Here is a 22,166-nt window from a genome sequence, read left to right on the forward strand (position 1 = left end):
TCATCTTATCGTACCTGCTTCCTGATATTCCAGGATGAGTTAAAGACCTCCTCTTTACCTTTTCATTCATGCATTGTTTATTGTGCCCTAATTATTCTCAACACCATACAGCTGTGAACAAGACCGATCGAGAGGTCTCATCAACCTCAGCATCCAGGAGTGGGGTCTGACAATAAACTACAAGAGAAAGCAGCCGAAAAAGGTGGCTAAAAGGGAGCAAAGGAGGGAACAGGAAGAGTTAGAGGGTGAATGTGAGAAAGGGTGGACAGAAAGGTTTCCCAGAGAAAGACATCTGAATAAAGACCTATAGTACAGGTGACCATCTCTACACTTCTTAGTGTAATGAATTTCCTTGTTTTAGGCTGTTCATTGCAGCCAAAAGCATTCCAGTTAATACTCACCCTACCCATTGGTTTGTCATGAAGATTATATGAGAAAATTGGTACCATGTCCTTAGCATCATGCCTGGTTCCCAAGAAGAAGTCAACAAGTGAAACCATTTTTAATAAAGTCATGACATCCACTATGGGAAGAACCTCCAGTCTACTCATGCTGGGAGTCCTACCAGGGAATACTCCATCAGCAGAATGGCCAACAAATACCCAATTCTGGAATCGATGTATTAAATACTACAACTGAAGCCTAATGTATACAAATACTATTTTCAACAACTTTCCAAGACCTATTGAGTATTTTATTTGCAAAGGACGTCGAAGGACTCATGGCAGTAGCTGCAGAGAGACTGGCGCCCCAGCCAAGCGCTGGGTGGCAACAGAAGGTGTGAGGGGGAAGCAGACTATCTACAGACTTCACTTTCTGGCAGTTCCAGGTCTGTTTTTTGGCTGCAAGGAAAGTGTTTACTTCTCCGTCTGTGAACAGATGATTTTCCATAGCTCTGGGGTTTGAAAAGGTTAGCGGTGATAAAAGGCTTAGGAAGAGCTCTTGAATTTCTTTGCTACTATTATGAATTTCTTTATAAAAATGTTGATATACTAAAGACAATCAAGCAATGCATGGAAAATATGTATTCCAGATCCAAAAGCAGCTTATTCCAGCAAAATTTCCTCAGCTTTCTCCCTAATGATTTAAACATCCATTTTTACTCACTTCTGCAGAAGTGTATTCACAGGAGCGAGCGTGAAGAACAGTAGCCTTTATAGCAGGAAGCCCTTCTTTACCTGGAATGTTGTAAGATCCTTTTCCTTTTTACAGGGGGGTAAAGAGGATCTTATTGTTAATCTAAATGATCTTTCTTTAGAAAGGAAACATTCAGGTTGTATTCTCTCACTAGATTTTTCATTTTGGGACCATAAAGCTACTTAAAACAACAACAACAACAAAACCGAAAAACCCCCAAACCCCACAAAACAACAGCAACAAAGTAAATCTGAAAAATCTTTGGGCCAAGTGCCCAGATGTAATATATTACTGAGTCAGGGCACTTCAATGTCCTACTTGGCTAAATCCATTTTAAAAAATATTTTCTCCTTGGTGACAGAAAGTTCTATCTCTGTGCCACAAAACCTCCAAAGTGCCTCCGTGCACAGTCAGCAATGGTTTTATACTTTCTTTCCATACTCTTTATAGAAAACATACCAAAAATCTGAGAACAACACCATGCTGCTCCAGATTTAGTTTTTATTTCTTCCATTGGGCAAAAGTTGCCTTTACCGTATTTTCTGGTTCCCATGAACACAAAATTAGCCTCAGAGCTTGAACCTAACTTCTTTTAGGCTTTTTTTTGTTTTTTAATTTTTATTTTTTAGTAGTGTCTACACTTAATATGGGCTTCGATCCCACAACCCTGAAATCAAAAGTCACAGGCTCTATCGACTGAGCCAGCCAGTGCCCCTCTTTTAGTGTTTCTGATATCACTATTCTCGGCCAAGTTCAGGAAGCTAGCCATCCTGACCACGTGCCTCTGATGACGTTCTCCCTTTCCAATGAGTGAGTTAGCAAGAAGTGGTTTGTAAAAGATATCCTAAAAAGTTACAGGATTAGAATCTCTAGGGCCATTTAACAACAGGACTGGATTCTTTGAATATGCTGGGATTCAGGGTTTAGTCACCATGTTATAAGAAGTCCGCTTCCCATCTTTTTAGTTGTCAAATTCGGAATCAGCATTAGAATTGTTTTGAAAGCGGGAGCAGAAGCTTCTGATCACATAGCCCGACCATGGTATTATTTTTAAAAGTAAGAAATAACAACCAGGGGTGGAAAATATAGGGAGAACATGGAATTAAAATGAAGGGTTTTGATTGTTTTTCCTTATGAAAAACAGGTAATGTTTTTCATAAGACTAACTTGAATGCTTGACTTTTAAAAATAGACGTTATTTTCAAGAGTAGTTTCAGGTTCACAGTAAAATTTTACTGCAAGTTCCGATAATCCCATCTCCCCAACCCCTGTCCTCTCCCTCAGTCTCCTCACCATTAACGTTCCTAAACATTTGTTATGACTGATGGACATACACTGACATGCTATTATCATGTCCGTAGTTTACATTAGGGTTTGCTCTTGGCGATGTACTCTGAGTTGTACTCCCCCGTCAAAACAGAACTCATGTGGGCAGGACGCTAACGGCCTCAGCAGACAATCTCATGCCCTCTGTTCTAGGATTGACAGGCTATTATCCCTTAGTGTGAAAAAGGTACTGATAAGGCTTCATTTGTTCCCCAGACACAAAATCTCTCTGATTTCTCTTCGTATAGAGAAGAATGGTCAATTCAGCCCACCCGAGTTAGTAAGATACCAGCTTTCCATTCCCTGCTCCAGCTTTCAGATCTCCCTTACCCTGCTCTACTTCCTTTTCCCCACAGGGCTTCTGTCTTTCGAGCCCATTATGTAGTTTACAAGAAAGCAGGCATTGATGCTGTTCATCGACAGAGCCCCAGGATGGAGAACGGTGGCTTGCACCTAGCATACACATAATATTTGGCAAATGAACCAGTGAGGATGCTTTCTTTAAGACAAGGCTTCAGGGAAGGGTTTTGGCCATGGTTTGGAGGCCTGATGAGCCATGACTAACCAGGTTCTGTGAGCTACCAGTGCTGTGTTGCTGGGTTCCTTCAAGGTCCCTGCTAGACCGGTGTGGCCATTCTAAAGTGTGAATGGGCTGGAAAGCATAGTGAAGTCTGGTCATGTCTGATGGCCCCGAGCATAAACTCTCATTCAACTGGGATGCCCAAAAGGGAGAGCACCACGGCCGCTGGCCAGAGCAGTGTGCAGAGACCCATGCGCGTCGTGATGCGAAGGAAGAGGCCGGGTCAGGGGGCAGAAGCGTGACACATAGGAATCGGATGGTCACAAGTTTCTCCGCTCTCCCATTCACACACATTCTGCCGTTGATGATGAGCCCAAACTCTGGGTCAGCTTATTTATACATGGGATGATCAATATTTGTCATGAGTTAAAGCTCTGCAACAACAATAACAACAACAACAAAGGAAAAAAATAAAAGAGCAAAAGAACTGTGATTTTTAAAAACACACGAATAAGATAAATTGGGACACAGAACAGTGAACTTCGTTAAAGAGGTGAAACGTTTCCTTTGCTTTTCTACACAAGATAAACACCCTGGCTAAGAGGACCCAGAGGTGGTGGCAGGAGGAGAAGAACCACAGTTCGAGGAAGAAAGGGAGGTAGAGAGGAGGAAGTCCATCCGAAGAGTCCAGTTTCCCTGCCCTTTTCCAACACCCATGTGCGGGACGGGAGAAAAATGACCTGCGGTATATATATATTTCAGGGGGGAGAGATAGAGACAATCTTTAGCAGGCTCCACACTCAGTACGGAACCCGGTCTATGGGGCTCCATCTCACAACCCTGAGATCATGACCTGAGCCAAAATCAAGAATTGGGTGCTTAACTGGTTGAACTACCCAGGCACCCCAATCATCTGTATTTACTTTTCTTAAAAAAAAAAAAAAAAAAAATATTTATTTATTTATTTCACAGATAGAGATCACAAGTAGGCAGAGAGGCAGGCAGAAAAAGAGAGAGAGAGAGAGGAGGAAGTAGGCTCCCCGCAGAGCAGAGAGCCGGATGTGGGGCTCCATCCCAGGACTCTGGGATTATGACCTGAGCCGAAGGCAGAGGCTTTAACCCACTGAGCCATCCAGGCACCCCAGATTCTATCCCTAAAGCATAAATGTGTTAAATTGTTTAAGGTCAAAAACATAATTCTCTGTGTGTACTATTTCCTTATTTATCACAGATTGCCCTCCTGCAATGTAGGCTCCCAGGGGACCAGAGCAGTGTTTTGCTGGTACAAGACAGGCACTCGGTACATGAGTAAACAGATGAAGAGTTCACTCGCCACGTACCTCCCACTCTACTCCAACTGAACGTCCAAGAACCCTGTTGTTCTTCGTGTGCTATAGGAGAATCAAGGTGTGCCTCCTTCCGCTATCAGGTACATGCTCCCAGAACACTATGTACAGAAGGGCAAGGAAGGATCCCACGGTGCTGTTTTTATTTCTGTATAATCTGCCATGCTCCCTGAAAGTCGGAATACTCGATTCTGTCGGAGTAGGCCTCTTCATTGTCCTCAGGAAGTGGGACCAGACACAAAGGAAGCCATGGGAAATCAGGAAGGGCCCTCCTACCGTCAGCTGGGCAAGACACAGCCCAGCTTAGAGCAGACTCTGCCAGCCCTGCGTCCACAAGTCTCCGGCTGCTTAAACCCAAAGTTCAGAAATAAGTTGGTGGACGGGCATGCGGAGAGCCAGTCCCTTCTCAGTGTTAACGCAAGTCCTGTGCACATCAGTTCCGCAGCTAGTCCCGGTCACATGGACTGGCTTCACCCTACACCACAGCCTGAGGTAGAATCAGGACATTCTGCTACTGCCACAAGTTTCAGGTTCAGTCCAACACAAGAAAATCTGGACCAGTTTAATGTAGCGGAGTAAGCCCATAAAAAATGAAAGCTTTGCAAAGCTTCTTCTAGAAAAAGAATAACATGCCTAATACTCTGGGAGATTTCTAGTTACACTACCATCTATCAACACAGTATTCTAAATTATCTATTTTATTACTTATAAAACTGTCCAGTTTCTAAAGTAAAAAAAAAGGGGGGGGGAACAAGTGTCAAAGAAAGTATACTGAAGTATAGTAATTTACAAAGACCTGGAGGTTTTCTAAAAACGTATTTTAAAATTCAAGTCTTTGCCAAGTAGATGCCTAACAAAATTAGAACTGCAAGTGAATTAGGGTGATTATATAACTCTTGAGTTGCAGCAATCGGTATTTAAAAAGACACGGAATTAAAAGAAAATCGCTTAGACAAAATGGAGGTGAAGGTTATTTATACTGGTATATTCTTCCAGAAGAGTAATTTTGGCTCGTGAGCATAGGACGGGACCTGTGTTTTTTTCTGAACATAATTTCTGCACAGCACCGCCACTGGTGGTTATAATGTGGACGATTTTTCAGGGAAGGAAGCCCTTATAATCCATGTTCCAGACCCAAATGAAGAATCAAGCCTGCATCTTTCTGGAATGTGGGGAAATGTGCATTCTGCCCATCAGTGTCCTCCGAGACCCAGGTGGGCTAGCACTGTGGCCCACTGGTGGGAACACTGTGGTCTGTGCAGCACAAAGTGTGTATTCACGCAGGGTCTTTCTTAAGAACTCCAGGCTCAAGGTCTAAATAAAAAATTCAGGTAAAACTCGAATCACTGCACCACGGAATCCTTGCAAACCCCCATGGCCACCTTTAATGATTTTTTCCCCATTTCCCAACGTCTGAGGGCTTCCAAACCCCTCAAAATCCACTTGCTCAAACCGCACCCACCCTCTCTCTCTTTCACTTGAAGCCAAATCTGGCATCAATGTTTTGTCTACTCAGCAGGAGAGTGATTTCAACAATCTCCTGCATTTTATAAGATCAGTTCATTCTTCCCAATATAATAATTAGTTTCAGATGAACCTGGTCGCTGTTCCTCGGCTCGATTCCACTGTGGTACGAGCAAGGAGAGGAGGCACTTCCTGCTGAGCTCTTTTTTGGAGCAAAGAATTTGGGTACTATCACAGGCCTGGGATAGAACCTTTGCGATTTACTTCTTTACAACTTAGCTGGCTTTTGATGAACTAGATGTTCCAAGAGATGGACTGAAATCATGATGATGATGGGAATCTTCTCAGTTTACTTTTAGAATGGTTCAGATGAATTATTCCTCAATTTATCAAACTCTTAATAAATCATTAAGAACATAAATCTCAGGACTACGAACAGTTCTGTGTCCCTGCAAACACACTGAGGTTGCAAAGAGGAAAGCCAACGTTGTTATCTGAATATCTTACAACACAATTAACTTTTTAGAAGGTAATAAATACCAGTGGGCAAGGACATACACCAACCCACAGCTAAGGATGTTAGAGAAACAACTGGAAAATCCCTGTTGACAGTGCTTCAGAGAAGAATCACACAAGACATGTTTACAATGGTGAAGACTATCATATCTTTTAATCAAGGAGGCTGCTTACAGGTTTCCTTTGGGTCTCCCCCATGGACCTAAAATCATCATGTCCTGCATGTTTCCATGAATTAATTCAGTACCAGTAGTGGAATCAACTGTGAGTACTAGCATCATTATAACCTTAGGTCATCCTATGCGTAAATCCCAGCAATTCCTGAGCCGTGAATGTGGGCAGGAGTCACCTTGATACATACATGCCTGGAGGCCTTAAATCAGGAGTGTCTCATAGTGTCTTCCGGTGTTTGTCTGTTTCACAGAAAGTGATCTCCTTCCTCTCTGCTTTATCAGGAGATAATTATAGGCCTCCTGACGGTTTATCTTACCTTCACATGTACGGCCATCTGCAGAAATTGAGAAACCCTGTTCGCAGACACAGTGAAAAGAACCGTCTGTGTTGAGACACTCTCCACGAGGACCGCAGCGTCCGGGTTGTTCGCATTCATTAATATCTGGAATTGAAACGAGTTCCAAATATGTGAAAAAAATTTTTTTCCTTTGGTTTCATATGATAGTATGAAATATGCTTACTGGACATACAGTAAGCAACTCCATTACAAAACGGTCGGACGCTTATTCTGTGGCCCAAATGCGCTATTTGTACCTACACCAGACCACAAGTTTTAAGGGAGAAACAACTTTGGTTCAATTATATGAATAAGCCCACATTCAACCATTTTCAATTTATGAAAAAAAGCATTTTCATTTTCAGATGATCAACCTTAACATACTTTTTAAAAAAATTTTTTATTATTTTTTTTAACATACTTTTTTTAAAGACCTATTGGAGGCTTGAGGAACACTAAGAAACAAATTCTGAGAAATGGTCTTCATTCATGAGCATGCTGTGTTCTTTTTGATCTTTCCCACAGCTGTTGGGAGCCCCACAGCATTGGGTCCCCTCCATGCCGACTGACTCCCACAATGTGAACTTTTTTTTTAAAGATTTTATTTATTTATTTGATAGACAGAGATCATAAGTAGAGAGTCAGGCAGAGAGACAGAGGAGAAAGCAGGCTCCCTGCGGAGCAGAGAGCCTGATGTGGGGCTTGATCCCAGGACCCCTGAGCCGAAGGCAGAGGCTTTAACCCACTGAGCCACCCAGGCGTCCACACAACATGAACTTCTTAAGGGCAAAACAGGACATGCCTTACCAATACCCTTTGGTCCCTAATGTGGGCCTTCACAATGTCTGCTGAATATATAAATGAAACAGCCTCCCATCTATACTTGGTAGAAAATGGATAAAAGAAATCAAATACAAGAAAAGGAAGGTCTTCCAGATCAGTGACGTTTTTATTATTTGCACAGCTTTGTGATACCAATTCTTGAATGACGGGTCAAGGGCTTAGTGCAGTGCCTAACGGACAACGAAGGGTCAGCAAGTGGTAGCTACAATTATTAACACTCATGAACCTATACCGCTGTTCATATGTGCTGACCGTCTTAGCGTTAAGTCTTGTGCTGACCTGTTTGTTCTCAATGAAATGTGATTACACTCCCCATGGCCAGGGTCATGATGCACTTCTAAACATTTCTAATGCATGAAGTGAAATGTTCTATCAAGCCAGTGCTAATTATTGTGGCCACGAGTGCCCACATGATGATATTAATGACTCCTGGAGAATGGTCACTTATTCACACCGGTACTGACCCATGCAACTACCTATCTGCACTGTTTTTTTTTTTTTTTTTTTAATTTATTTATTTGACAGAGATCACAAGTAGGCAGAGAGGCAGGCAGAGAGAGAGAGGAAAGCAGGTTTCCTGCCGAGCAGAGAGCCCGATATGGGGCTCGATCCCAGGACCCTGGGATCATGACCCAAGCCGAAGGCAGAGGCTTAACCCACTGAGCCACCCAGGTGCCCCTGCACTGTGTTTTAATCAGTGTTTTACTCAGCTGTGTCCCTTATTACACTGACAGCTCCTTGAAGAGAACCTTGTGTCTGAATGGAGTCCCCAACTCCTAGTACAGCATGTTCACAATGTATTAGGGATGTTTGCCCACCACAAAATCTCGGTTATGGTCATGCTCTCCTAATTAAACCATGATTGGTTAAAATACTCTTAGTTAACTGGGGCCATGAAAACTATCACAGGTCCTTGGAACCCTGCAGGCAGGAGCCCTTTTAAGGCCATTTCCTTACCTTCCTGAAGCCTCTTTTACCTCTCAGTAAAGAGGTCCTTGATGCACTTTCTTAGAAGTCCATCTTTAATTCAATTAAAACTATTTACTGAATGCTTCCTAAGAGAAGTTTGAACAGGCTGGGGTCCTTGCCATTATGAAGCTCACAGTCTAACAGGGGAGGCAGGAGCCAACATGAGTTGCTGTAAAGCTTAATGGGCACATGGAAAACGTATGGATTACGAGCCCTTCCCAGTGACCTCGAGAACATGCTTACCCATCAACCCTAGAGTTCTCCTCCATAAAGTTATTCCTTTCTCTGCACCCAGGATCTCCTGGTGCTCTTCTTTTTGGCCTGTCCCCTTCATTCTGACCCTCTGTCAACACCACTGATTTATTCATCTGTCTACATCAATTCTTAACTCTTTACCATTCTGTTGGCCATATAATTCGCACTAGCTGGCTTATCCACAACTGAATCAAAATAAGAAGGGGGTGGGATTATGGACATTGGGGAGGGTATGTGCTTTGGTGAGTGCTGTGAAGTGTGTAAACCTGGTGATTCACAGACCTGTACCCCTGGGGATAAAAATATATGTTTATAAAAAATAAAAAGTTAAAAAAATAAAAATAAAAAAAATAAAATAAAATAAACTAAAAAAAAAAAAAAAAAATAAGAAACCAAGCAGGAATTACTCATATTTCTAAACAATCTTCCCGCTCTTGTTATTGTCACTGATTTAACAGCATTTCAAGGAAGCTCAATGAATCATTTTCTACTTGACTATTTCTCTATGTGACTTTACCCTGTGAAACCCTTTACTTCTTTTATAAAATCTCCAATACCTTTTATGATTCGTCCCGACCCACTAGTAATACCTTAGACTGGGCATCTTTTTTTTGAACTCTGACCATCTTTTGGCTTTTAGTTTCATTTTTTTCTTTCCAGCCTGCTGTGTTGGGTTACCTCTATCTGGGTAACAAGGTTCAATAAAGTTCCACTGGCCTGGGGAGGGGGTCAAGCCCAAGGTCCATATCTATCTTGTGGAGCCCAAGAGGTTTTCCAAACCTCCTCCTTACTGCATCCTATGCCTCCATGTGGCCCTTTAAAAGCTGCCAACTTGCAGCTTTGCAGAGGGAATAATGCATGAAGGGCTTGCTTCAAGAGAATTCACTGATTAACAAATAATTGTCTAAAAAGTTTGATGACAGGAACTGAAGATGAATTCCCAGACTTTTTTCCAGGAAACCGCTAAGAAAGAACAACACGAATATCTGGAACTAGAGAAACATATGCATCCAATTTGGGTTGTACTTATTGAGGCATTTCTAAACTATGCTGCTAGCAGCTCAGCTGAAAGCCAGACTATATTTAAGTTGGGTTTCTTTCATGGGTCCGAGATTCCACAGAAATTCACAATTTGGCATCTGTAAGTCAAAATGCAAAACTGAAGTGTGTTCTGAATCTCCAATGTACACAGTCCCATTCCTACAGAGACTATTAACATGGAATTGCCATGCTGTCTGCATAGCAGCCTTGATTTTGCTGTGGGAAGAGACTCTTAGACTTCCAACCGAATATGCCCTACTGAATATGGAACTATCTTCAGCTTATTGGGTAAAGTTTAAAGCTTAGGTCTGTCACACACTGTCATTCATATATTATATGTCCCATGGTGATTAGCACTGGCGTCAATCTCATTTTCAGCATTAAAACAAAACTGAAATTGACGCCTGGGTACAGAATGGGACTTGGTCATGAGATTAGACAGAAGTAGGCTAGTAACCTCAGGCGGAGTGAAAGATCAGAAGGCTGCCTCCAGTGGCACAGCCAGAGGGACAGGATTTAAAACAAGAGGAGTGTGCATTGCCGTTATAAACAGCCTCTAATCGGAGAAAGTGGGTGGTGGAGAAGATTCATAGATAATACTCTAAACGGCATTAAAACCTGTTTCAGGAATATTTTTCATGTGTTTGGATTTAAGTTTTTTTAGCAGACGTATTCATTTATTCTGGAAAAAAAGAATCACCCATGTGACTGAGCCTGAAGTCAACTTAATAAGGATTTACAGTTAATAAAACATGTTTGGAGAAGTGACATATTAGAGTTGATACCAAATCACAAATTGAATGTACTGAGAGAAGACAGTAGTATAATTAATAAATCAGATGACTAAATTACTTCCTTATGATTTAACTCTAGGAGTTTGTGAAATCTGCAATATGAAATCACTGCCCATTTAAAGAAGACTTATTTTGCCTCTATTTGGTCAAAAATTGTGGAGGAAAGGAAAGAGGAAAGAAAGTACTGCTTTTAAACCCAAACGTGTGCAATAACAACAGAATACCGGGGTTTTTTAGGGGGTAACTCTTGGCATTTTTATATAAATCAAGATTCATTTGAGGATGAAAAAGTTCCAAAATGTAAATAATCACACAGTAATTTTATAATTCAAGTATTTCTTCTCCATTGCATTAAATCCAAGCACATTTACTTTTTGCATTGAAAATACTGAAAAAATTTAAATTCACCTTACTGCATCACAATGACAAATGAATATAGGACATCCAATGGGGAACATCGCAGTATGGTTAAATCTTGGGCTTGGTAAGTAAATTAATTTTTAAAAATCATGAGGCAAAGGCCCAAATCTTTGGTGTCACAGGGACATATAGATGGATGTGGATAATACTACGGACATAGGGTAGAATAGGATTCCAACGCTACGTCTTAGAGAGTACACAAATCCTCCCTTTCAAGTACTATACATCCGGGACATGAAAGAGAAGACATAATTGAGGACAATGCAGAATTAAAAAGTTATTCATGTCCAGTAGCAGTGGAAAAGGAGAACTCCAACAACCTTTACTTATACGTACTTTGGGATATACTGCAGAGTTCGCTAATGGAGGGGAAACCATTAGGGGGAAAAATTACCCAAGTAGCAGATATAAGTATAAAGGTAAATATAAGTGAGAGCCTTCGGTGGAAGAAATAGGCATGGATTTATTAAGACTAATACAAAGGAAACCCTGCATGGCAGCCAGGTAGAGCTAAAAAAAGTTGAGATGAAGGATCTAGACAATCTGATTTTTTTAAAAAAAGATTTTATTTATTTATTTGTCAGAGAGAGAGAGCACGCAAGTGAACACAGGCAGGGGGAGCAGCAGGCAGTGGGAGAAGCGGGCTTCTGAGCAAAAAGCCTGATGTGGGACTTGATCCCAGGACTCTGGGATCATGACTTGAGTCAAAGGCAGATGCTTAACAGAATGAGCTCCTCAGGTGTCCCAACAATCTGATTTTTTAGTCCCAGCATCACCAGTAACTCAGTGTACTACACTGGGGGACAAATATGGAGTCTCACAGTCTCCTCCCTTATTGCTATAAACATGGTAATAATTGGTAGGGCAACATAGGGAAGAATAGTGGAAAAAGATCTTGGGCTCAAATCTCTACTATTTATTTGGGAGGACCAAGCTAATTTCCCTAAGCCTCAGTTACTCATGTGTAATGGATATAAGAAAAGCTGCCTCTTAAATTCTCCACAAATCTATGAACTCCTAACAGCAACTGGCACATAGTAGGTGTTCAGTTAAAGCTCTTATGATTGGTGCTGTATTCTTACAAGTGCCTTGTGTCCTCTATACTTTTGGGAGATGCAATGTGATAGCACTTTAAGGAAAATAATAAAACCCTGCATTCTATACCTCTAATTTTGACCAAATTATTAACGAGTTGTTTTTTTGTTTTTTAGGAAGAGAAAAAGCTGAATACTGGATAAAAACAGGGATCACGGAAAAAAAGGATAAATACCATCCATGAGACAAAATGAAACATACCCACAAAAGACATTTAAAAAAAAAGCCAATTTTTAATCTAGCACCAAGACTGGCCCATGGAAGGAACTGCAAAGTACAGGTGATCTCAGTTACCACAGAAGTTTGCAGAGCTAGGACACAGTTCCAAAATGCCCGAGTTTCAGTTAATATTGAGTGTAAAGTGAGGACTTCCCATAGTTGATGTAGACCCAAGAAAGAGATTTCAAAACTATAATTTGGCACAACTCATTTATATATAAATGGATAAAGCCGCAGACTACCATCAGGAGTCATCACAGAATTGAACTATGTAAATTAGGACTAAAAAGCAGAGAAGTACCTTGACATCCTTTATGGTCATTTAGCTGGAATCCATCTGGACAAGTACAATCATAGGACCCTTCAGTGTTAATGCAGTCTCCTCCTTGGCAAACACTGTTGTCCTCTAAGCATTCATTGATATCTGTAAGTCAATTTTAACAATTTAAAAGACAGAATAAACTATATTAAAAAATTAAGCATTAGTCTTACACGCATTCATGTAAATGAACATTATTTTGCATTGTTCACAATAACATAATGTTTAATGGAAGACAGCTTTTTAACTTTTTTTTTCTTTTTTTAAAAGATTTTATTTATTTATTTGAAAGACAGAGATCACAAGCAGGCAGAGAGACAGGCAGAGAGAGAGGAAGGGAAGCAGGCTCCCTGCTGAGCAGAGAGCCCGATGTGGGACTCGATCCCAGGACCCTGGGATCATGACCTGAGCCGAAGGCAGAGGCTTTAACCTACTGAGCCACCCAGGCGCCCCGCTTTTTAACTTTTAATTTTTTAAAATGAAACAATTTGAAAGGATTTTGGCTTTGAACAATAAATAAATTAAGGGATTAACATCAAATGAAATTGGGAAGAGAAAACATCAAAGTCTTGTACTAAACAATTCACTTGGCTATGTTCTTGGTCACAACAGGGAATAAAAATATTCTTTAAATATGAATTAAGAGGGGTGCCCGGGTTGTTCAGTTAGTTAAGCATCTGCCTTCGGCACAGGTCATGATCCTGGGGTCCTGGGATCCAGCTCAGAGTCAGGCTCCCTGCTCAGCTGGGAGTCTGCTTGTCCTTCTCCTTCTGCCCCTCCCCCAGCTTATACTCTCACTCACTCTCTTAAATAAATAAATAAAACAAAAAAAAATAAACAAATGGGATCAGGAGGGAAACAAATCATAAGAGACTCTTAATCTCAGGAAACAAACTGAGGGCTGCTGGGGGGTGGTGGGATAGGACAGGAGGATAGGGTGTCTGGGTTATGGACATTAGGGAGGGTATGTGCTATGAATTGTGTAAGACTGATGATTCCCAGACCTGTACCCCTGAAGCAAATAATACATTACATGTTAATTAAAAAAAAAGAAAAAAAGAAAAAAGAAAAAAATAGAAGTAACTTCCATCATACACTTTACCTATAGTTTTGTGGGAATGTGAATGTTATTTTATTTCATTAAAGAAGAAGGCCACTCAAAGTAAATAATGAATGAATGAATGAATGAATGAATGAATACATAAATATTAAGAAAAATCTTGAGCATCTAGGGGTGCCCAGGTGGCTAAGTTGGATAAGCATCCCATTCTTGATTTTGGCTCAGATCATGATCTCAGGGTCCTTTTGACTGAACCCCAAATCAGGCTCTGCACTGGGTGTGGATCCTCCTTAAGATTCTTTCTCTCCCTCTCCCCCTCTCCCCCGCAAAATAAGTAATAAATAAGCAAAGAAAGCAAGTGGGGGTGGGGGGCTCAGTCGGTTAAGTGTCTGGCCCTTGATTTTGGTTCAGGTGATGATCTCAGCATCATGAGACCAAGTCCTGAGTAGAGCTCACACTAGGCAAGGAATCTGCTTAAGATTGTTTCTCCCTCTCCCTCTGCCCTTTCCCCTACCTCTCTCTCCCTCTCAAAAAAGAAAAAGAAAAAAAAAGAATATTTGGAGCATCTATTTATACAAGATCCTGTACTATGAATCATAAGAAAATTTTTAAAGTATTTGGCATGATTTCTGCTCCCAAACAGAAATGATTTAAATTATATTAATAAAAATAAACACAAAATATTATATCGCTTTGTAAGTCCAAAAAAATTCAACCCAAGAGTTGCCAAAATATATAATTACTTGTCAAAAGAATAGTACCAACTTCATGTGTCACACAGATTCAGAGAAGAGATATCATAAAACCAAAGGTGGCTTCATGTCACATGCTTGAAGTTGGGACCACAGAGTAGAAAGTGGAGGAGGGAAGGTAGGGGGCGCTTTTGGCAGGAAAGGGCATCAGCAAGATCAAAAGCTCCATTGAAGTCACTTACTCAGCAGCTATCACCAATAGGTTTGAGGTTGACTGGATTTTTTAATGCATATATTTATAGCATATGCAACTAAACATGGTTTACGTAACCAGTAATGAGTTCTGACTGTGAGCATGTGAGACAATTAATGACCCCCCTCACTGCGCGAATGCTGGGCAGATCTTTCACGAGGGCTGTTTATTACCACATTTACTTCCAGTCAGAGCTCATTACTCCTAACACAGTCCATGACTCCCTCTTCTGTTGTCTGTGCAGGACTTCAATTATTAGCACTGAAGAAAGCTAAGGCACAAAACCTTCTTTGTTTCTCAGAACTTGGCATATGATGGCATTTCTTGCCAATAATTATGATTGCTGCGAAAATGCATGAGAAGTTCCAGGAAGAAGTGAACAGGGAGACAGTTACAGTCTCAGTCTCCTCACTGTCCTGTTCAAAATGCTGGCACACCAAATCGAATTCTCCTTGTGGAACCCAATCCACTTATTAATAACTGTTCATGAGGCAAATAAAAGAGAAACAAGAAAACACTTCTACAGTTTCGCTCCACTAGAAGAGACACAAGTCAGCCTACATTAAAGCCTACATTAAAATGTTTCTGAATACTAACCCTAGGACATAAAACACAGCTGATGTGACTTCGTCACACCTAAAGTAGGGTATCCCTTCTTCTTTAGTGTGTTTTTCCAACGTCACTAAAGTGAAATTTACGTACAATACATGCATCGAGTTTTAAGAGTCTAGCTCATTGAGTTTGAACAAATGTAGATACATTCTTGTGACCACCGTACAAAGTACAGACATTTCTTTATCCATTTATATCTGTTGGGATCACTGCTAGATTCTTAAATCATCACAAATGTGATCATTTTTTTAAGGACCTGTGAGATATCTCTAAGAATGTTATTCTGTAGTTACAAAAATAAGGCTTGGTGATATTTCTCTTTGCTTCTTTTTCCAGTCTTCCCTTAAATTTCCATTCCTAATTAACCACGAAAGAGACACTACAGGAAAATTATGCACAAGAGAGAGAAGAACATGTAGGAACCAGGGTCTCCCATGAGGTGTGAAACCTTCAGGTTTCATTCCCATGCCAAAGAACGTTTTATTCGCCAGCTAACTGACACTTGGTATATCAAGATTTCTAAAAGTGGAAACAAAGTTAATAGAGAATATTTTTTAGGCTTAATATAAATTTTTAAATTTTAGATATAAAATAGATAAAAATTCCCTGAAATATTTTAGGTATTTATTTTTGATATAAATTCTATGAAAATAATTCATAAGCTCCAACCCTCTGATTTTTTTTCAATAATGATTGTGTCACATGGGGATAAATGCTAGTCTGCTGTGTATGACTCTCTGTCATAAAACATGGATTAAGTGAATATATTAGATCAACCATTAAAAAGAAAGCTGTAGGCATTTCCATGACCCTAAAGTTTTTCTTGTGCCCCTTTTCTGTTTGGCTTCTTCTGGTCAACACAGTGTTTTTGAGACTGATCTAAGGGACTGTGTGTACCAACAGCTCTCTCCTCTTTATTGCCACGAAGTGTTGTACCGTATGAATGTGCCCCAATTTGTTGACCCATTCACCTTTGATGAGTGTCTAGACTGTTTTCAGCCTGGCTATTATGAATACAGTTTGTGTAAGCCTTTGTGTAATCACAGGCTTCCATTTGCCTTGAGTAAATTCCTAGGGGAAGTGGCTGGATCTATAGTAGGTCTAAATTGGGACGGAGAGGCCCCCTGAAGTGGTTGTGCCATTTTATTTTCCCATCGGGCAGCCATGAGAACTCCAACTTTCCACACTTATTCTAACAGCTCCACGGCTGTTTTCATGGGTGTTATGTGGGCCTTTGGTTTTTAGATGTACCTTTCCTTGTTCTGTAGGAAACTGGGATAACCAAGGAAAGGCAGATTTCATCGTCAGCGTCGTGTGAAGAATCTCAACTCAAAAAAGACGAAGGAGAGTCCTAAGAACACGAATTTCACCCACAAGGGAAACACTACATTACCGAGATGTTTGCCTTCGCATAATGAAAGTGTATCAGCTTTGGTCGTACTACTTTAAGATCATTTGATTTTTTTTCAAAATCTAAGAGAACCTATGTGAGGAAAAGAAACAGTATTCTAAGTATTTATAAATGATTGTATAGATTTGAAAACCCTGCATTACATTAGAGTGTGATTTAGTCTAAATTTTTTGAAAGACCTCTATCTTCAAAAGCAAAAAAAAAAAAAAAAAGAAAAGAAAAGAAAAGAAAAAGTAGGTTGAACATTGAGAGAGAGCCCAACATGGGACAGTGGTGTAAAAGACAGAGTGCTTCTAGGATTTGGGCAGGAGGCTCTAAGGAAACAATGTCAGTCTTGGTCACACCCTCACTAAGAATGCACTGGTCAAAGTCACCAGGGATCCCCACCCTGCTTAATCCCCTGGTGGATTCTGGTCCTCATTCTGCTAAGCAGCAATGTTTGACACAGTCCATGACTCCCTCCTCTCAGAAATGTTTTCTTCTCTTGGATTTTGATTTCCCTCCTTCCTGTCCTGCCACTTGTTCTTTATCCCTTTGGTTGCTTCCTATCCTCCTCCTCACTTAAAATGAGGGGCCAGAACTCCATCTTTGAACCCCTTCTTTCTTCTAGCTATGCTCACTCCCTTGGTGACGTCTTCCAATTTCACAGCTTAAACACTAGTTACATGTTAATGACTCACAGTCTGGGACTCAACCCTGAATTTTACACACACCGGTCCAACTGCCCCTTAGAGATCTTCATCTGGATACTCATGATAGGCACCCCAAATTTAAAGTGCCCAAGTCCAACTCCTAGTTTCTTCCACAAACCCTATTTCTTGGCACCCCTGCACCTGCTATTCCTTTGAATGGAATCATCTTCCTATCAATAACCAAATGCCATGATCTCAAGGCAGCCTCTGTAAGGTCAGCCCCATCCCCTCTCCCCACTGTCCATATACCCCCGTTTTTTCTCCATAGCATTTATTGTCACTTAAACTATATATTTTACTTATTTATCATGTATATCTTCCTCACTAGAATGCTAGCTCCACAAAGGGAGGAATTCTTGTCTGTCTGGTTTATTGTTGTATATCCTATACCTAGAACAATACCTGGGACATCCTGGAAACACAATTATTCGTGGAATGAATGCATGCATGAAAAGAATGAATGATTTTGACTTGGAAAGAAATGTCATGAGGAAACAAATACAAGCACTTCTTTTCTCTCCTTTTTTTGACTTGGTCTACAAAAAACGACCAAGAGAGAGGGGCCACAGAAAGGCAGAGTAAATCCTAAATCTTTTTCAGGCTTTGCAAGGGACTAGCATGGACCAATCACAGTGACGGGCTGGGGAACGTGCCAAGATGGGGCATGGAAGGAGAGATTGTATCTAGAAGGGGAACAAGTCAGAGGCAGAGCCTTTGGGGTGCCTGGGTGGCTCAGTGGGTTAAAGCCTCTGCCTTCAGCTCAGGTCGTGAACCCGGCGTCCTGGGATTGAGTCCCGCATCGGGCTCTCTGCTCCATAGGGAGCCTGCTTCCCCTTCTCTCTCTGCCTGCTTCTCTGCCTACTTGTGATCTCTGTCTGTCAAATAAATAAATAAAATCTTAAAAAAAAAAAAAAAAAGCAGAGCTTTTGAAGGCTGAGATGCCAAGATCTCTAATAACCACGACAATGGAGGCCAGCCTTCGCAGGCCGAATGGCTACTGAGCGTGTTGGAGCAAGTAACACACAGAAGTTGGCACAATACTTGAGATTTTGACTTCCGGAAGGACTGAGGATAAACACTGCAAGAAAACAAGGCCTTTGGCAGAGTTACGAGAGGGAAGTTACACATGTAAATATAGAAGCCAACAAGAAAGATGGTTCTTCCTCCCACAGCTGGGGGAGGCATGTGAACAGCAAGAGCTCAGTTAATTACAGCTGAATACCACTGGGGAGGGTCGGAAACACTACTGGTTGGGAATTAGCAGGCTGAAGTGCTATTAAGAGTTTCAAAGACAGCACTGAATTACTTGAATGGACTCCAACCCTATTTATAACCTAGAACACTAGGGAAATTATCTCTGACTTTAAGAGAAAAAGGACCAATTATATACTCCAAAAGAAGCCTTCTTATCGAATATCTGTGTTAACAATGATGAAAGTGGGCTAAAAGCTTTTATTTGGCTTTTCATGTGGTTGATGTTGACAGACTAAAAATTTGGACTTCTGATGAAATGGGCAACACATTAAAACAGCCGAAAGAGAGCAACATGCCCTCTACCGAGCACCAGTCAATGGCCTTGGTTGCCCTCTATGTTGGTCAGGGGTTAGGACAGAAGAGATGCTGGTGGTCAGCTTAGGTTTTCAGGGCCTTACCATGTGCCCCGTCACCTGTTTACTCTGGAAGAGGTTCCTCCATGGCGGGTCCCCAGCTACACGCTTGCCTCTCCCAGCTTGGAAAGCCACTATGCTGAGTCATTAACTGTTATCCATATGTTATAGAGTTCCCAACACACAATTTTTCAATAAAATTTCATTATCTTGATTCATCACTTGTTTGCCTGTTTTTCAATACGTATGTTGATTACACCTCTTGACTGGAGTGAAGACCCATTTGAACACCATCCTTACTTTTGGATCAAATCCTAGATGATTTACTTATTCAGCACTAACATTCATTTTAAGGCCTCTAAAGCTGCCCTGACTGCCCTCTGGAAAGGCTGTCTCTGTTCTGCCAAGTTCTCTGGTCAGGAAAGTAGGGTGCCAGTATGATGGCTCTTTCCCAAACAAGAGGGATGACAAGTGAGAAAGCATCATGGCCATTTTTCAATGTGTGTCACATCTGTGCCATAAAACCCCTCACCCAAAAGCTCATGTGCTTCCCTCCAAGGTGGGGTCCAACCTCTCACTCACAGACGCTAACTCTCTATGTGAGGCACAACACTGCCTCGCATTTCTGGTTTCACAACTGATAGGTTTTACATGCTGGACATCAGAGGACGAACAGGGAAAAACACAGTGAGTTGAGCAGACCATGAGCTCAGAGAAATCACATGTGACGTGCTGGGGAAAGATCAGCTCAGCAGCCCTGACCCACCCCGAGGCTGGGAGGCACAGCAGGTGGTGGTGGGGTAGTGGGTGGCTAACAATTACCCAGGGCTGTACACCTGGGGTATCTTTTAGAAATACTTACACAGAAAGCTCAAAACTGAATAAAATTTAGCTCACAAGAAGCTTCACAGTTATCTGGAAAATTAACTTGTGTTTATGTATTTGGATGCTGGTCCTGCTTAAATAAGGTATTGAACCATTCAGAACCACAGACCCGGGATAAACCATCTAAACCAGAGGAAAGTGAAACTGATTCTTTCTGTATTTAAGCTGGCATCACACTTCTAAAACCCAGCTCTGAGCAGTGCAAGGGAAACCTGGATTCTACTGGCTTCTTTTCATTATTTGTGTAACCACAGGGAAAATGATTTTGCAGGAACCTAGTGTCCTGACTGTGAGGTCAGAAGGTAGGACTCAAGGACAGAAGGCAGGACGATGTCCAGATTTCTCTGGGATTCTGCAGTCAGGAGCAGTTCTCACCTTCACAGTGGTCCCCAAGGGCGGATGCTCTGTAGCCTCGGTCACAAACACAGAGGAAAGAGCCCTCTGTGTTCCTGCATTGTCCATTACTGCAGAGATGATGGTACCGACACTCATCAATATCTACCGGGCAAGACAGTAAAAGGAAAGTGTGTGAGCGGTACTCTAAAAATATTTTTAATCATGCATGTAAAGAAGTCTATGAACTATCTAGTTATAACCAATTTAGACTCTTGGTTATGTGAATTAAACTGATCTCTAGTAAAAAGTCATGAATCCCAGGAGGGAAAATCCAGATGAACTTAAAATCTTAACCAGGAAGCTAAGAATCTGTATATATGCATCCCAATGTTCATCGATGAGTGGCAAATACTTTGCTGTAATCTGTAAACCTCAACTTAGCTTCTTGAATCTCTTTTAGAAGTTCAAGTAGAACACCAAGGTTAAAAGCACTTAGGCCTGTCATTGTCTAAAGCAGAGGTCAGCAAACGACAGCTCACTGCCTACTACTTGCACATGTGTCATAACTGCCCAACAGAAGGCACAGTGATACATTGCGTGTATTCAATTCTTCTACTTTTACCATGAGACTTCAAGTCTCCTGACGGGGGGGCTATGTCTACCACATCCTTTCTGACTTAGATGATCTAGCATTTTATGGTGGGCAGGTGTTAATTCACGTTGTTTGTTGGCAGGCTTTGTTCTTCACATCTGAGCACACTGACCTACTTCTGGGATTCTAGAAGAGTCAGCATCAACATCAGTTTCCACAGGGACCCCGCACGACTCTACTCTTCCCTGCTCTGTTACAGCATCGTGTTGATAATCATGGCATTGGGCACCTAACCTTGGCTTGCCCCTATTGATAATATGGTGGATAGTTTTGCATGTATCTGACTTAGTGAAATCATAGGCTCTTCAACAGAAAGGATTATGCATATGTGAGCCTTATTGTATTACCTGGAGACAGACCTCTTCTCTTATTATACATTCATTTGTAGTTCTCTATGCACGGTGGGCATCTGATAAATGCTTAGCTAATTAAGGTCAGGAGTCACAGACTCACATAAAAAACTTTGAGATGGACTTGTAGAATCTAGAACAAATTAATTTACCTGTGTTGTATGAGTATGCTTGTGTGTGTTCTCAACTTCTAGATTAGGAACTGTAATGTCTTTCCTTCAAATGTTCAAAAGAGGGGAGCATGGGGAAGGCCGTGATAATGTCGGTAGATCTCTTCTTAGTACCATCAGTTATAATAGCATCTTAGAAGACATTTGCACCCATTAAATAGAGTTTACATACAGACACGGATATGATTTGTTTCCTTATTGGTCCTATAGAGTGTGTATTCTGTTCTTAAATAAATGGCATTTAAATGACCTTTCTGTTTAAGAACTCTGGACTCTGGTGCTTGTCACCAGGATATCGTAGTATCTTCAAGCTCAAGAAGCACATACTTATCGAGAAGTGAAGTAATTCTGTGTGAAGTTCGAAGAAATTTATATTTTAAGTCTAAGGTCAGCCTCAGCAAGATCCAAAATACTATCACCTGAGGGAACGGGATGTATTTCACAAACTTTACCCATGATATAAGGGGGATGCTGTTCTTTCACTCTTGCTGAAAAGCCTTCTTCAGTAACATTTTTTTTTTTAAAGGAAAAATTTTAGAAAGGGGAAGAGACACCAAGATGAAGGTCATTAACATTCCATAGCATCATGCCAGGCTGATCTAACAACCTTCCAATTACTAAAATCTGAGTAGGTAAAACTTTCGAATGAACTGAATAGAGCTGATTTTCCG

At 41.1% G+C, this 22,166-nt stretch overlaps 1 protein-coding gene across 16 annotated transcripts in view; it reads right to left on the reverse strand.

Annotated features, from left to right (window-relative positions):
- LTBP1 (latent transforming growth factor beta binding protein 1) overlaps positions 1-22,166 on the reverse strand; it is a 401,809-nt gene that overhangs the window by 72,517 nt on the left and 307,126 nt on the right. For all 16 annotated transcript variants that reach the window (XM_082745539.1, XM_082745535.1, XM_082745542.1 and 13 more), the window contains 3 exons: positions 20,363-20,485; positions 12,758-12,880; positions 6,800-6,925 (listed from right to left, as the gene is read on the reverse strand). In XM_082745539.1, coding sequence (XP_082601665.1) covers positions 6,800-6,925; positions 12,758-12,880; positions 20,363-20,485 — 372 coding nt within the window. The remainder of the gene's footprint in view (positions 1-6,799; positions 6,926-12,757; positions 12,881-20,362; positions 20,486-22,166) is intronic.

Source organism: Mustela nivalis (assembly GCF_964662115.1).
Source record: "Mustela nivalis genome assembly, chromosome: 8".
Lineage (NCBI taxonomy): Eukaryota > Metazoa > Chordata > Mammalia > Carnivora > Mustelidae > Mustela > Mustela nivalis.